The sequence below is a fragment of the Benincasa hispida genome, chromosome 1, assembly GCF_009727055.1.
Source record: "Benincasa hispida cultivar B227 chromosome 1, ASM972705v1, whole genome shotgun sequence".
Classification (NCBI taxonomy): domain Eukaryota; kingdom Viridiplantae; phylum Streptophyta; class Magnoliopsida; order Cucurbitales; family Cucurbitaceae; genus Benincasa; species Benincasa hispida.
This window is the reverse complement of record NC_052349.1, coordinates 14,641,730-14,656,588: the sequence shown is the minus strand read 5'-3', so window position 1 is coordinate 14,656,588 and position 14,859 is coordinate 14,641,730. Positions and strand designations below refer to the sequence as shown.

Here is a 14,859-nt window from a genome sequence, read left to right as displayed (position 1 = left end):
CGATATTTTTTAAAAAAACCGAGTTATTTTACATTTTTTACCTAAGTTTTGGGTTATACGTTTAGGTTTGCAAGTGAATACAAAATATATAAAATTAAACAAAATGGAATATTTTTATTTATTTATTCGACAAAGGGAAAACAAGTGGAAATTAGCTGGCCATTGACCAATGAAGTGAGAGGAGAAGGGTGTGGTATGGCACGTGAGGGGCGCGTGACCTCTGATCGTGGAATATGCCACAAAAAGCTCGTGTGCACCGGAGATTCAATGCTCATCAATGTAGAGTAACTATTACGTCATCCCCTGTTTCCCGCCCTTTAATGCCCATTTAAAACCCAATTAAATTAAAATTACATAACTTTAAAAACTCGTACGGTGTATTTATAAATTCAACTCCATTTCGCTATTTTAGGACATTGTCAGTTATTCTTTTTTAATTTTTTTTTTACTGTCAGAACCAGAAATACAGAAGTACCAAAATATAACTTTTTCCCTATACGAAATTAAAAAAGAAAGACATGATTATTCATTTATTCTCACATTTATTTTGTTTTCTAAATATTTAAGAGGGGATGTTTCTTTTATATATATATATTATCAATTTTGGATTGGAAAGGCTAGAGGTTATGCCCCATGTGTTTAAATACAAAAATATATTTTGTATTGTTTTTTTTTTATTCTATTTAATATGAGAAGATGATTGAACATCTGATAAGTTGATAAGTTCACAGCACGTTCTTTATATCAAATGAGCTATATTTATTTTAACATAAAAAAACATTAATATGTAGAATTGGAAATTTGAATTTGGTTAGTGAAATTTATATTGTATGAATGATTTAAAGTTTTTTTTTTTTTTTTTTTTTTAAATTTCAATGTATGAGGTTGGATATTGAAACCTATAGATCCTTTAGTCATCAACACATATTTTGACCAATTAATCTAGGTTCAAATTGACATAAAGTAACTCGAGGTAATCAAACTTATATTCCAAATATATATTTAACCTCTAAAATATGAGTTGCAAATATTTGACCTAGAAATCAAATATAACATGTAACTATGTAAGACATATAGTTTATTATATTCATCTTAAGGAATGTTGAAGAGTGAAAAAAGATTTGAACCTCTATTGTTTTTTCGCCATATGACTCATGCACCTGTTAGCTTAACTTGTAGAGTCAAGATTTATATTTTAGTATACAATTTTGTAAGCTAATAATATAACTTGAATGTTAATTTGTCACGCTATTACTTATTTAAACATTGTCAAAATAAAAAGTGACACAAATTAATTATTTTTTATTTTTTATTTTTTTTATAGAGACATGACCTTAGTAAAGGTATTAGAGACATGACCTTAGTAAAGGTATTAGAAGTCATTTGTTCATTCTATGGTGACCAATACCACTTACCCAAGATTTAATATTCTTTGAGTTTTTTTGACACCAAAATATTGTAGGGTCAAATGGATTGTCCCGTGATATTAGTCGAGTAAGTTGACATGGACACTCACACGCATATATATATATATATATTGTAGGATCGAGTGGATTATCTAGATTAATGAAGACATGCGTAACTGGCCTGAACACTTCACGAATATAAAAAAATATAAACTAATAAATTTTAACGCCTCAAATTATACCAAGCAAGTTTCAACAATTAGTTTAATATTAGAGTTTAATAGTCTACAAATTTTCTTGACATTTAATGTTCTAGGTTATATGTACAAGAAATGTAAGTTGCAGGTGATACGAGTTATTTCATAAAATTGTCGAAGTGCATATATAATGAAATAAACTATAATCATTACACATTTTGCCGATAAAGTATAATGCATCCAATTTCTCATTTTTTATCTCTCACACACGCATATATACGTATATATATTAAGCTTATTTTACATATATATTGCAATAGATAAAATTGAAACTTCACAACCGAAAGTCGAACAAACTACAAAAAGATAATTATTCGTATAACAATAAACTCTTAATTTGTTTTTTTATCAAATATTATTAAACCACATATTTTATTTATTTATTTATTTTGTGTCCTTAATTTCACACACATGAAAACTTCACCTTTGCTTCCATGTTTTTAACTTTATTTTCACTCAATACCTCCAATATGGAGGTAAAAATTATTGGTGGTCTTCATTATTCATATTACATCTAACTATAATAGTTTTATTAAGATATCGTATTTATTTTTACATTAATTAAATTAAGATTTAAAATTAATCTAAAACAAAGTAAACTATGCATTTTATTAACCGATCGAGTCAGATGTATTAGTACAATTAGTACCCTAAAAGTCCTTGACAAAATTGATATGTGAATACCACCATTCAATCTCTTAAATTAAAAATTACATTATATCAAACTAAAATTTTCCTACAAATATATTTTCATTTTTACCATGCAAAACATGTTAGGAATGTTATTACTTATATTACTTTCTCACTTCCAGTTTTTAAAATTTTATTTGATAATAACAAAACTAAAACCATTTATATATATATTTAAAAGAAGTTAACAACTAGTTGAGTTGCGTACATTTATTTATAGTTTAGTCCATGCAAATACAAAAAAACAAAAATTAATATATTAAAAGAAAGAAAAAAGTTTTCCATGTATCAAATTGTTGTCAAGTCACTAAATTAGGCTACAAAGACTAGGTGTAGCCCAATTGATATTGTTATTATTTTTACCATAAAATACTTTTATTCACCATTAATATATACATCAATTACCTTCGATCTTATAACATAATTTATAATTATCAATGCAGGTAGAAGTTTAGAGGATTCGGAGCATAAAAAAAAAAATCCTTTTTAGCCCTCGAAGTCAATTCAATTGAGTAGGTAAAAATTAAAATGATGAGGTAAAAAATCAATGCTGTTTCTTCGACAAACAATAATCATCATACCTTTGGAAACAATAGAAATACTCAGAAAATTGAAATCCACTAATGACTATGGAAAAAGGGAGAAGAAAGAAGCCTAGGTAAAAACAAAAATTAAAGGAAAGAAGAAAAAAAAAGCAAAGAAAATTAAATAAAAATCATAAAGAGAAAATAAAAATTGAAAACAGAGAGAGGGGCAGGAAAATCCAGAGGCAGAAAAGCGGAATCAAATTCAGCTACCATACGTTACTTTTTATAAATAGTTTAGTAGATAATAGTGTATTACAATAAAGAAGATTGCAAAAGAAAAAGAGAGAAAAAAAATTTGAAAATTTACTGTGAAAAAGGTGAAGAGGGGCAAATTTCTTTTGTATTAACACATCGACAGCTGTGAAGAGGAGAGTGTGGGAGATTGTGGTGGGACTTAGCGGTAGGGTCCGGGTTATCCCCACGAGAAAATCTACTATCCCGCCTTCCCGCTCCTTTGAATCTCATCTTCTTAGACCCCATTTTCCTAAGAACAAAGAAAGCTAGGTTAAGAGGGGGAAACTTGAGAGTAAGAGAACAGCAGAACAGTGGTGGAAGAAGTAGCTAATTAGTTTGTGATTGTCTGATTTTTTTTTTTTTCTTTGCTTTTGAGTCATTTCTTTGAGGTATGCTGGAAGAACCCATTTAGCTTGCCGACATGGATACTCCTGAGAGGAACCAGATCGGCGCTACTTCAGTCTCTAAATTTGAGGTGATGGTTTCCACTTCAAATGGGGGTGACCCTTTTGCTGTTTGATTGTGTTTTGTGGTTACTTTGGGAGTTTTTGTCATCTGGGTTGGGATTGGTTTGTTATTTTTGTGCATGTTCTTTGATTTCAAATTCGTTGACTTCCATACCCTTAATTGGTCGATCCCATTTCTGCTCTCGTGGATGTGTTGGCTGCATGCTTTGGATTTGTCTTGTGAATTCCTTGATCTGTTGTCTTTCTGGGTTTTGGTTGGTTTTTCATGAAACCAGTGTTTTTTCTACGATTTTAGTTGGATGAATTGAACGTTTGTTCTTCTAGTAATTTCTCTTTGATGGTCTGTGGAGGACTGACTTCCTTGAGCTTTTTGAATTCAAGCTCCAGATCTTCAATTTGGCCAACATTTGCATTCATTATGGCCATGGTTCTGTTTCTGGTCCTTCGTTACTGTTACTTTGAAATTTCAAAATTTGTTGTTGGCACCAAACTTTATAGCAGATCTCTATATTGGATTTGACCCGTGGCTTCGTGCTTAGAAACAATGTTTACTGGCTTTTGAAGCTCTGTGGTTGGCTGTGCTTGGTGCTTAGTGCTTCATTTTCTTTTTCATGTTTCAAATGAATTATTGATGATGCAGGATTCCCCAGTTTTCAATTACATCAATAATCTTTCTCCGATCCAACCTGTCAAGTCCATACATACTACACAGACGTTCAACTCTCTTAGTTTTGCTTCCCTTCCATCGGTTTTTACTTCACCACATGCCAGTTCTTACAAGGAATCTAGATTCTTAAGAAGGTGCAGTCCTTACCTCTTTTAAGATGCTTTTTTCTAAAAATTACTTGTGAGGAAATGTAACTACAGTCTATTTCATTCTTCATATAATTGAAACTTTATTTGTCAACAGGCACAGTATTTCAGATCTATCAAAACCAGACTTTTCTGAAAATGGGAATAAAGTTGGCACTGATGGAGGTGTAACAGGGAATGTGGCTCAATTGCAGGATAACTCTAGTGCACCAGATGGAAAATCTGATTCACTTTCTAATCCATCTACTGAGCTGCCTTCTGAAAATCCTGTGTCTACTAAAGAGGAGCCACAACCACAAGCATCCAAGAGTGATTCTTCTCGTCCAGATTGTGACCTGAAGCTACCAGATAGCGTTTTAAAATCAGGTGAAGAGCCAGCTTTAAGTGACCCCTGTGTTAAAAATAAATCTGGAAATGGATCATCTGAAGCTGAAGGGAATAAGCAGGTCATAAGCCACACTGAAGAAAGAGAGGGGACGGGTTATGACTGGGAAAGTTTAATTACCGAAGGTGCTGATCTTTTGATATTCAGCTCCCCCAATGGCTCAGAGGCTATCAGACTAGTTCAGAAACCATTGGACCTTGTGACAGGGTTTGCATCAAGTACCTTGTCTCAGATCATGGAAAATGACAATGCCAATCTGTCGAAAATGAGAATTGCCGATCCAATAGAATCTAGTGGTGGACAGCATGAAATAGAGTTTTTGTCATCTCAAGCTGGAGAGGCTTGTGAACTAAAAGATATGGACCAGGGAATAGATAGCTGTTCCTTTCCGAATTCAAGTAACTCTATGAGTAGGGAAATAACAGATGATGAAGTGGCTAGATATATAGCAGATGATTGTAAGGTATTAATGTTTAATTGTCTCCATTGAAACATTTTATAAAAATTCAATGGTTCAACCTTATGTATCATGCATGTCAAATGTTCAAGAAAATAATGGGCAATGCAATTGAGATAAGGAAAAGAATACATCATCAAGGATAACCTATCATATATTTCTTTAAACTAAACTTTTCATTGTTTTTGTTACCCTAACTGCCAGGCCACTACTCTGTACCCTGCCAATGTCAATTTATCTGGTTACATCTTGTGTAATATTTTGTTTTCTGTCTCAACATATAGAGCCTGTTTCACCATTCATTGATCCCTTTAATATTGAGCATCTTGTTAGGTTAGTTTTGCTTATAAACTTTGTTTTAGCTATTAGGTACTGTAGTATGTTTTGGGTTTTTAATAATATTAGTTGTTGCTGGTTTGTTTGCTTACAGCCGGCATCTAATTTGTATCGGGGTATGCGGAGGCGCTGTCTGGACTTTGAGGCTGCAGTCAGTCGAAGAAAAAACTTAGAAGATGGTTCAAATGGTGGTTCTGTGTCGACACATCCAGAAGAGAAGGCAGCATCCATGGATAAACAACTTGTCCCTTATAAATCTGGTGGTGTTGCAACTAGATGCGTTTTAACTGGAATAGGTTTACACTTAAATGCTTTGGCAACAACTTCAAAGGATTCCAAAAATCTCAATCATGAAAAGTTTTCATCTGAGAGGCAACTGAATTTGTCCAATTCAAGTGCTTCATGTCATTCACCTTCAACTGGTCTGGATCCTGTCTTGACATCAGTTGTTACTGAAAGAGACATGGATCCATCAGGGAATGGGGTTCAGAATGAGGAAGATGCTGCTAGGGCATCTGCTTATGTGCTTGCTGAAGATTTCAATCAAAATAGTCCCAAAAAGAAGAGGCAAGTTAAATATTCTCTATGAAATGGCTATTGCATGACATTTTAGAACTTTGATATTTAGCTGCATCACCTTGTTATCTAATGGAAGCCAAATGGTTTTGCAGGCGTAGGTTGGAACATGCTGGAGAAACCGAGTCATCATGCAAACGCTGTAACTGCAAAAAGTCCAAGTGTTTAAAACTGTGAGTTCCAACTCCAACTGTCTGACTGAATCATTTTGATAATACAAGAAACTCGTGATATACTTGCGCACTTGGTTTCTAATTAAAAATTTTGGGTTATGGTGGGAAATTCATAAAGGAAGGCAATTCATATGCTTTCTAACTTGTCTTCCGTAATTATTGTATTTGACCTTTTGTCCACTATGTGCAGTTACTGCGAATGCTTTGCAGCAGGTGTTTACTGTATTGAGCCATGTTCATGTCAAGATTGCTTTAACAAACCTATTCATGAAGATACTGTTCTTGCAACTCGTAAGCAGATTGAATCTCGCAATCCACTTGCATTTGCTCCCAAAGTGATCAGGAACTCGGATTCTCTTCCAGAACCTGGGGTATGAAAATCTCTGTCTAGATTTTTCTTGTGTGTGAGGCTGCAAGGTGATAACTTGAGAAATTTTTTTCTGTCAGGACGAATCCAACAAAACCCCAGCATCTGCAAGGCATAAAAGAGGATGCAACTGCAAGAAATCAAGTTGCCTTAAGAAATACTGTGAATGCTATCAGGTTTTACCCCTTGGAAAATCATGTGCTTTTTATTATTAATATCATTTTCCTGTGCGGGATCTTATTTATACCATTTGTCTTTCTTACAGGGTGGTGTTGGATGCTCCATCAGTTGCAGATGCGAGGGGTGTAAAAATGCATTTGGAAGAAAGGATGGTGAGTTTTACTAGTGATTCCACGATTATTTTGAATACACGATGATTGTCTAGTCTCCTGATTGTGGATCTGAAATTGTATAGATCGCTTTCCTTGCAACTTTCCCTGATAGTATAGATTATTTTTGTTGCAGGTTCTTCTTTATTAGGATTAGAAGCTGAACTAGAAGAAGAAGAAATCGAAACAAGCCAAAAGAGTGTGATGGACAAAGGTCTGCAAGGCCCTGAAATCCAGAATAATGAAGAGCAGAACCCGGGTTCTGCTATTCCCTCAACCCCATTACAACTTTCCAGGTACCTCTTAAATTTTCTGCTAAACAACAATTTTAATATATTCATTATTGTTGAAGCGTTGACAATCTCTACATCTGCAGGCAATTGGTTCCCCTTCCGTTCTCTTCAAGAAGCAAGCCGCCACGTTCTTCTTTTCTAAATGTTGGATCCTCGTCTGGATTTTATGCTAGCCACAAACTTGAAAAGCCAAATATCCTCCGAGCCCAACCGGATCTTGGGAAGAATAACAATCCTGTTTCGGAAGATGAAATACCAGATATTCTTCGTGGCGATTGCTCTCCTGGTGCAGGTGTGAAGACTGGTTCTCCCAACAGCAAGAGGATATCTCCTCCTCAGAGCGACTTCGGCTTATCACCACTGCCACGAACGGGTCGGAAATTGATATTGCAGTCGATTCCATCTTTCCCTTCTCTTACCCCTCAACACTGAAAATGGTGAGTCTTCCGAGCAAAGTCTGCTTCAATTTGCCAATTAGTTGAAAAATACGTTGCTCAGTGGTACTCTGTTTGAGCTTTGTATAATAAAAAGTAGTGGCCCTACGCTCAATACCTCCACAAGTTATCTTGTAAAATATTAGTTTTCCGAAGCTTGTACCTGTAGAAATGATGGTTGGACTGTTGAATTATATAGATCCGTGATTAATTTGCTCCATTTCAAATCTTTCTTCTCATCAAAACTTAGCTGGCAGCCATCTGTTTTAGATCCTTGCTGCTAGATCTAATCAAGGAACAAATCCACTAGTCAACTTGTTGCCCATTTGACCACTAGACTCCAATTTCAGCTAATGTGATTCACCAAGTGAGCTTGAGTTGGACCAAGTAGCTTAATCAAAGGCCTGTCCTAGGTCCAACATTCATCCTCAGCACATTGGCCCAACCCATTTTCTGAGCTTCACAGAAGCCATCTTAAATGAATCCCTTTAGTTTGGATTTGAATCCACAGAGAGAGAAAGAGAGAGAGCAGGCACATGGGTGAGTGATAGGCCTTTGTCCTTTTATTTTCAGCTAGTACTGGGTGGGAACAAACATGTCTAGGATTTTTACTTGTTTGAGGAAAACCCAACAAATTTACACCACCATTCCAGGAATCCCAACTTTTTCCAGTACCCCCTTTCAGAATTACACTGGTAGCCAAGCCACACAGCTGGCTTTTCCACTAGAAAACAAAAACAAAATCTGAAAGTTTATCTTTTGTTTGGGGTCCAAAGGATTCACATGCCCCTCTTATTTTCCACCTTTTTCTTTAGATACCTTGAGGCAGCTTAATCATGGAGGTTGGTAGAAATGTATTAGGTTTTGCTGTTATATTAAAAGGGTGATCATACCGACACTCTACAAAACTTGAAAAAATATTCAAACCACTGTCCGCACAGAGACAATCCCTTGGTCCTAAAGTTAATTATGGTGTCTGTTTTTCTTGATATATTCTTGGAATTAAGAACAGTAAACCTTCAGAACACATTGAAACTTTGCTTTTTTTTTTTCTTGGTTTGTGCTGATGAAGACACTGAACAGAACATGTTAGATGTTAGATGGCCAATTATATGGATGCATATGCCTTTAATGACTAAATCATAGGGGTGGCAAGCTACAGAAATATGGTTAGTTCCACAATTATGACTGTTTTGGACTTTGTACAACCCATCAACACAACAATTAGAAACTTAGTTCACCAAATGTATGAAATCAAAACCTAACATTTAGAAATACAGGGATTAGTATGAAATTAAAATCTTAATACAAGGACTGAAACCAAATCTTTGACTTTATGATTTTGACGTTTACTTGTCTCATTACTATATTGGACCTAATTGCATATAAGTTTAAATATTACTTTGGTCCATGTGCTTCTAGTTTTGGTTCTTTTTTATCTTTTTACTTTCAAAATATTTATTTTGGTCTCGACACTTTCTGCTTTTGTTTATTTTAGTCCCTGTACTTTCAATTTTAGTTAATTTTGGTCTCAGAATTTTCAAAATATTTATTTTGGTCCGTACTTTGAAAAGGTGATCACTTTGGTTCCTTCATTTCGTTGTTACTCCAAGAGATAAAAAATGGTAACCTTTTGAAAATTCAAGAATCAAAATGAACAAAAATTGAAAGTACGAAATCAAATGAATAATTCGAAAAATTAAAGACCAAAATGAACCAAAGTTGGAAGTATAGAAACCAAAGTGAATATTTTAAAAGTATATGAATCAAAATGAATCACAGTTAAAGATATGGAGATCAAAGTAGTATTTAAACTAAGTTTCAATAGACAGCTGATAAAATTTTTGATATGGTAGAAATTTGGATTTCCATGGTTTAAAGTAGGATAGACATAATTCAAATCCATATTCTCTCTTTTACAAATAGTTTGATGAGGAGTTTTAGAGGGAAATCACATCAAGAAGGTGGAAGGTTTTTATATTTATTTTTAATTTTGGCTGTTGTACTGTTTCTAAAAGCATAATGTAAGCTTTTTGGTGAGGAGTAAAATCAATCAGGAGTTGAAAAATATAGAGAGCAAAGCCAATTAGAAAGGACTTTGTCTTTGTATTGGTGGGTACCTACAAGCAAATTGCACCATTTCTTTTTTTTACCTATTCTTTTTTGGGAGATTGCATTTGAGATTTTTGGGTTTAAAGTCATTGTCTTTGTTGAACAATATATTAGACTTGACAGTCTCATGTTTTAAAATTTTGATTGATGCAGAAAATATGCTCCAAAATCTCAAGTGTTGGAAGGTTTACAACATTTACTGCAGATTTAACTTTTGCAGCTCCTGTACAGCAACATCTTCTTCATTAAAGGTTGTGTATTTCAAATTCAATCTCTAGTGTTTTATTTACCTCAATATTTTTCTTTCTTCTGAAGAGTGATGATAGTTCATTTCTTAAACTGAACGTGCTTGAACAGATCCGATTCTCGACGAGAGTTTGGAGAACTTAAATTTTGGAAAATGGAGTAAGTTTATTCCTTGAATAAAAAGAGTTTTGCGATTGTTGACCACTATAATCAAATTGTGTTATCTTGGAATGAACAAAAAATTCCAAACCATTCAACTTTATGTCTGTATATGTTGAATTTTGAAATTGTTTCAATAAGTTATTTAGTGACCGATGAAAATGGTTTCAATTTAGAAGAGAGTGAGCGAAAAAAGGGAACAAATCAAGCGAGATAGAATTTTCGTAAAAACAAATGATTCCTTGAACAAAAGGGTATTGTGAGTTGTGACCATTGTCATTTAGCATAGGATTTAAAGTTTGATACTTGAAGCATAGTTTAATTGGTTAAGTCATATCATTGGTCAGACGGTCTAAGGTTCGAATACTACCACCTTCTTTATAACGTAGATATTTTGGAATTTTTTGAACCGTCAAAATTTGTTTTCAGGATAATTAGTGTCTCATCCTTCGAGTTGATAAAACAAAAATAAAATCATTAAAATTGGAGAGACACCAATTATTTAATTATAAAAAAAAATAAGGCAAAGAAGTATGAACAACCCATTGTCCATATGACAAGTGGACCCATAAGTAATCCAATGAGTCAAAAAAAGTCCTACGTCAGCACCCATGTGGACATCATTTAATGGACGGTTCTGATCATTGACCAGTTGTCCCATGACCCAATTTTTACATTGGTCTTGGACCCAATAAATCCGAATATAACATATTTAGAAAATTAAATAATTGAATTTTTATCATCACTCATGATTCGAAACTTTATGTTAAGAAAAAAGGTGAACCTTTTGGAAAGAAAATTAAGATGCAAACAAAATTTAAATATATATAGATAGAATAAAGGAATAAAATTATAAAAATTCCCATTTCTCCTTTTATCTCAATTATATAGATTGCAATTTTGAAATGCACCTTTTTCCAAATTAAAAAAGAGAAAAACATTCTATCTAGAGCATGCCTCTTAATTCTCTAATATTTTAAAAGCTTTATGTTTGTACTCAAATTCTAAAAAAATCATTAAAACCCATACCCAATAATATTATTATAATTACTCTTGTGAACATAAAAATTTGAGTTATGGTAGTGTTAATATATGAATTAAAAAATGACATTTACTCTTTTATTTAAAATAATATTATATAATCTATTCCACTTTTTTTCGTATAAAATATATCTTAAACTAAAACCAACTCGATAAAATATAATCATAAGATATTTCAAATGTCATGTCAATGTTGCATTAATCAATTTCATCGAGTAGAAATTTAAACATTGGAGATGGGATTGAAAAATGACGTACAATCGAACAACCGTAACATAGTAGTAGCACCACTCTTTAGAGCGACCCATTAATGAAAAAAAGTAGCGGCCCCTACCAAGGGAGACAAAATTCACCCACAAATTGAGACACCAATAATGTAAGGGTAGGCCATAAGAGAAGAAAAAAGAAAAATTTTCAAACAATGTGTTGGCACTTGTGGGGGACTTGGTTGATTTTTTATAATAATAATAATGATTATTTTTCTTAATTTCTCCTTTCTTCTTGCAATTGCTTAATGTTTATTTAATATAAATTTTTAAAAGCACCGACAGATTCCCTTTGCTATTTTTGGTGTTTCTCTTAACAACCCCACATTTATATTAAATTTTTATTATATCTACAATAATCGTATGGTAGTGATCATAGATAAACTTATAATAGAGAAAGCATGGATTTGATTATTTTGGATCATATGTTGATTTTGAATTAAATTTGGAAAATCCTTGATCTTATCATTAAGATATGATACAATGAAATGAACTTAACACTTTGCTTTTTAAGTGAAATTGATGCTATCCAAGTACCTGAAATTGAAATTTAGAGGCATGGTTGAGAAGGATTTTATTTTTCGAATTTAATTAAGGATACTTAAAGTAAAAGTTTAGTCTTAGAATTAAGAGTTTGTATCTATTTAATTCTTAAACTTTTAAAAATCTTTAACAAGTCTTTGAACTTTCAATTTGTATCTAATAGGTTTATAAATTTTTAGTTATATATCTAATAGGTCTATGAACTTTAAAAATATCTAACGAATTCTTGAATTTTCAATTTTCTAACTAGTTAATGGGTCCTTGACATATTTAAAATTCTTAAAATTAAGGTCCCGTTTGGTAACCATTTCATTTTTTGTTTTTGATTTTTTAAAACTAAGCCTATTTTCTCCCTTTTTTTTTTTTTTTATTATTTTTTATCATGATTTGCATCTTTCTTGAGTACAATGGTTGAATTCTTAGTCAAATTCGAAAAAACGAAAACAAATTTTTAAAAGCTATTTTTTTCATTTTTTAATTTTGGTTTCGTTTTTTAAACTATTAGTAAAATGTAGATAATAAATACAAAAATTTGGAGATGGAAGTAGTGTCTATAAATTTCATTTTAAAAAATAAAAAACAAAAAATAAAAAACTAAATGGCTACCGGAAGGGACTAATACACACACATATAGATTTATGTTATGGGTAATTATGTATCAAAAAGATAAATCTAATCAATAAGGTAAAAAGAAAACTAATCGACGCCAAGACAGGAACATAATGGATTAGGTCGAGGTCAAGATCGAGGAGCCTATTGGACCCATTGATCTTGTATTGGACTCTCGACCCAACCTTTACTTGGCCTTGGCCTTTGAGGTAGAGGAGCCCAACTTTTGCATAGGACATGCTCTCGAGCTCAAAAATTCCATGTAGAATTCAATTAAGTTATCATAGAATTGAGTTTGAAAGGAAACGGGATAAAATCTAGGTCAATCTCCTCTATAAATACATCATTATTGCTTCATGGAGATAACTTGAATTTACTCTCAAACTCCCTAGTTTCTACACTCTTTCAACCACTTAAATATCAGAGTGTGTGTGGTAAACATTACACCAGTTTCTATGTTTTCTCTTTTATATACCATGTATTTCTCTCTTTCAAATAAATTCATTGCAGGTGTCATGTGAAGACCACGTGCGTTTCTTTTATCTGCATTTTGGCATCAACATAGTAGATCTATGAATTTTAATAAAATATCAAACATGTCAAGGACATTAAAAAATTTAATGAGTAGATTTGCAATTTTACCAAATATCAATATTTTTACAAATTATTGAAGTTTTTATATGAGTTAAAATATTTCTATTTCATTAGTATCTTTGTCATAATGAAAAAATCAAAGTTTTTATAAATTGTTGGTAGTTGGTAATGGAGAAGCTGGGCAGTGGAGTCAATGCCAAAAAACCATTATTGGATTTAGCTATTTGATAATTCCAAAGAACTATGATTAATAATAGAAGAAATAACTTTATCTAAAATAGTAGCTTTTAATTTTTGGGTTAGACTAGTGTTTTATTTTCACAGATGGTGACAATATTAATTAATGAGTTAAAAAGTTCTTATAATTAAGTTATTATAGTATAATAACGTGTGGATGATGAATAATATTTACGATAAAAGTTGGCTGACTTAAAAGTTAAGATAGATATATAAGATCTTATGAAAAAGAACTTTTTAAATTTAACATGTTCGGATATATACCTTTATATTTGTTATTTATAATAATAAATTATGAAAATAAAAAAAAAATAATATTGAGGTAGACTCTCACTTATAATATTTTTTTTTTAAAAAAAGAAAAATAATTGAAAGAAAATATTTTCCATTAAAAGAGAAGGATTCTCCTTTTGTATAGAGGTGAGGATCTCCACAAATATATATTCATCCCTATTTGTAAGGGTGGGTGTGTTGATGAAGGACCAACTTTGTTGACTTTTGCATCATGGACTCTTATTCTACCTAATTTTCATTTAATTATCAAATGTTATTCAATTAGTTTATATGATATGGTATATTAATATGGACAGCCTACCTTATAACATCAAAATACTTTATTGGTTATTATTAATTTTTTCTTTTCTTTTAAGTTATGGACTTACCCTCAAATATCTTATAAAATTATCAAATTAATTCATTTTTCTCTCTCTTAGAAAATTGATGGGATCTTTTAGCTTGTGTTTTCTTTTTCTTAATAATGTGACGTGGGAATACTTGATATTTTGATTCACTAAACTATGTTTGAATTAACATTTTTTTTATCCTCCTTGTCAATTTCCTTCCTTAAAGAGAAGATATATTCTTTGAGAAGAGATATTGTTTGAGAGATATTAATTTTGGGTCTTCCACCCACCCAAGAGAAAGAAAAAAAGATTGGTTATTAAAAGAAAAAGAAAAGAAATTGATTTTTTTTTTTTTAATTTTGAGAATTTGGAAGTTAAAATATAAATATACACACATATATATATATGTACACACACTTAAATTTGAATAATAGGAAGGTTAAAATAGAGAAGACTGTGGAAAATATGACAATTGAGAACTTTGTCTGACAGGATGTTTAAATCGGGGAAAATGAGATGTATTGGTTCTATAAATTTCTTAAAAAATATATTTTTAATGAATTTCTATTACCAATAACTGAGTGAAAATAATACAATTTGAATTGGTAAATTATAAAACTATAAT

At 31.9% G+C, this 14,859-nt stretch overlaps 1 protein-coding gene and 1 long non-coding RNA gene across 2 annotated transcripts; one reads left to right on the top strand and one right to left on the bottom strand.

Annotated features, from left to right (window-relative positions):
- Window positions 1–3,333: 3,333 nt before the first annotated feature.
- On the bottom strand, window positions 3,334–6,784 carry LOC120067281. The gene is made up of 3 exons (XR_005478958.1): window positions 6,643–6,784; window positions 6,270–6,354; window positions 3,334–3,424 (listed from the first exon to the last, which is right to left on the bottom strand). It is a non-coding gene; the product is annotated as an uncharacterized LOC120067281 (long non-coding RNA).
- Window positions 3,412–7,807, top strand: LOC120067272 (protein tesmin/TSO1-like CXC 2). Its single transcript, XM_039018807.1, has 10 exons — window positions 3,412–3,649; window positions 4,282–4,442; window positions 4,552–5,302; window positions 5,727–6,199; window positions 6,304–6,381; window positions 6,572–6,752; window positions 6,829–6,924; window positions 7,014–7,080; window positions 7,214–7,373; window positions 7,454–7,807. Exons 1-10 carry the CDS (start codon window positions 3,596–3,598, stop codon window positions 7,800–7,802), a joined length of 2,370 nt encoding a protein of 789 aa, XP_038874735.1. The 5' UTR covers window positions 3,412–3,595; the 3' UTR covers window positions 7,803–7,807.
- Window positions 7,808–14,859: the final 7,052 nt, after the last annotated feature.

Excerpts from the sequence above, each read along its gene's own strand:
- LOC120067272 (XM_039018807.1), top strand. The coding sequence starts at position 3,596 with ATGGATACTCCTGAGAGGAACCAGATCGGCGCTACTTCAGTCTCTAAA. Across the intron at positions 3,650-4,281 it reads CTTCAGTCTCTAAATTTGAG|GATTCCCCAGTTTTCAATTA; the intron begins GTGATGGTTTCC and ends TTGATGATGCAG. Across the intron at positions 6,200-6,303 it reads AATAGTCCCAAAAAGAAGAG|GCGTAGGTTGGAACATGCTG; the intron begins GCAAGTTAAATA and ends ATGGTTTTGCAG.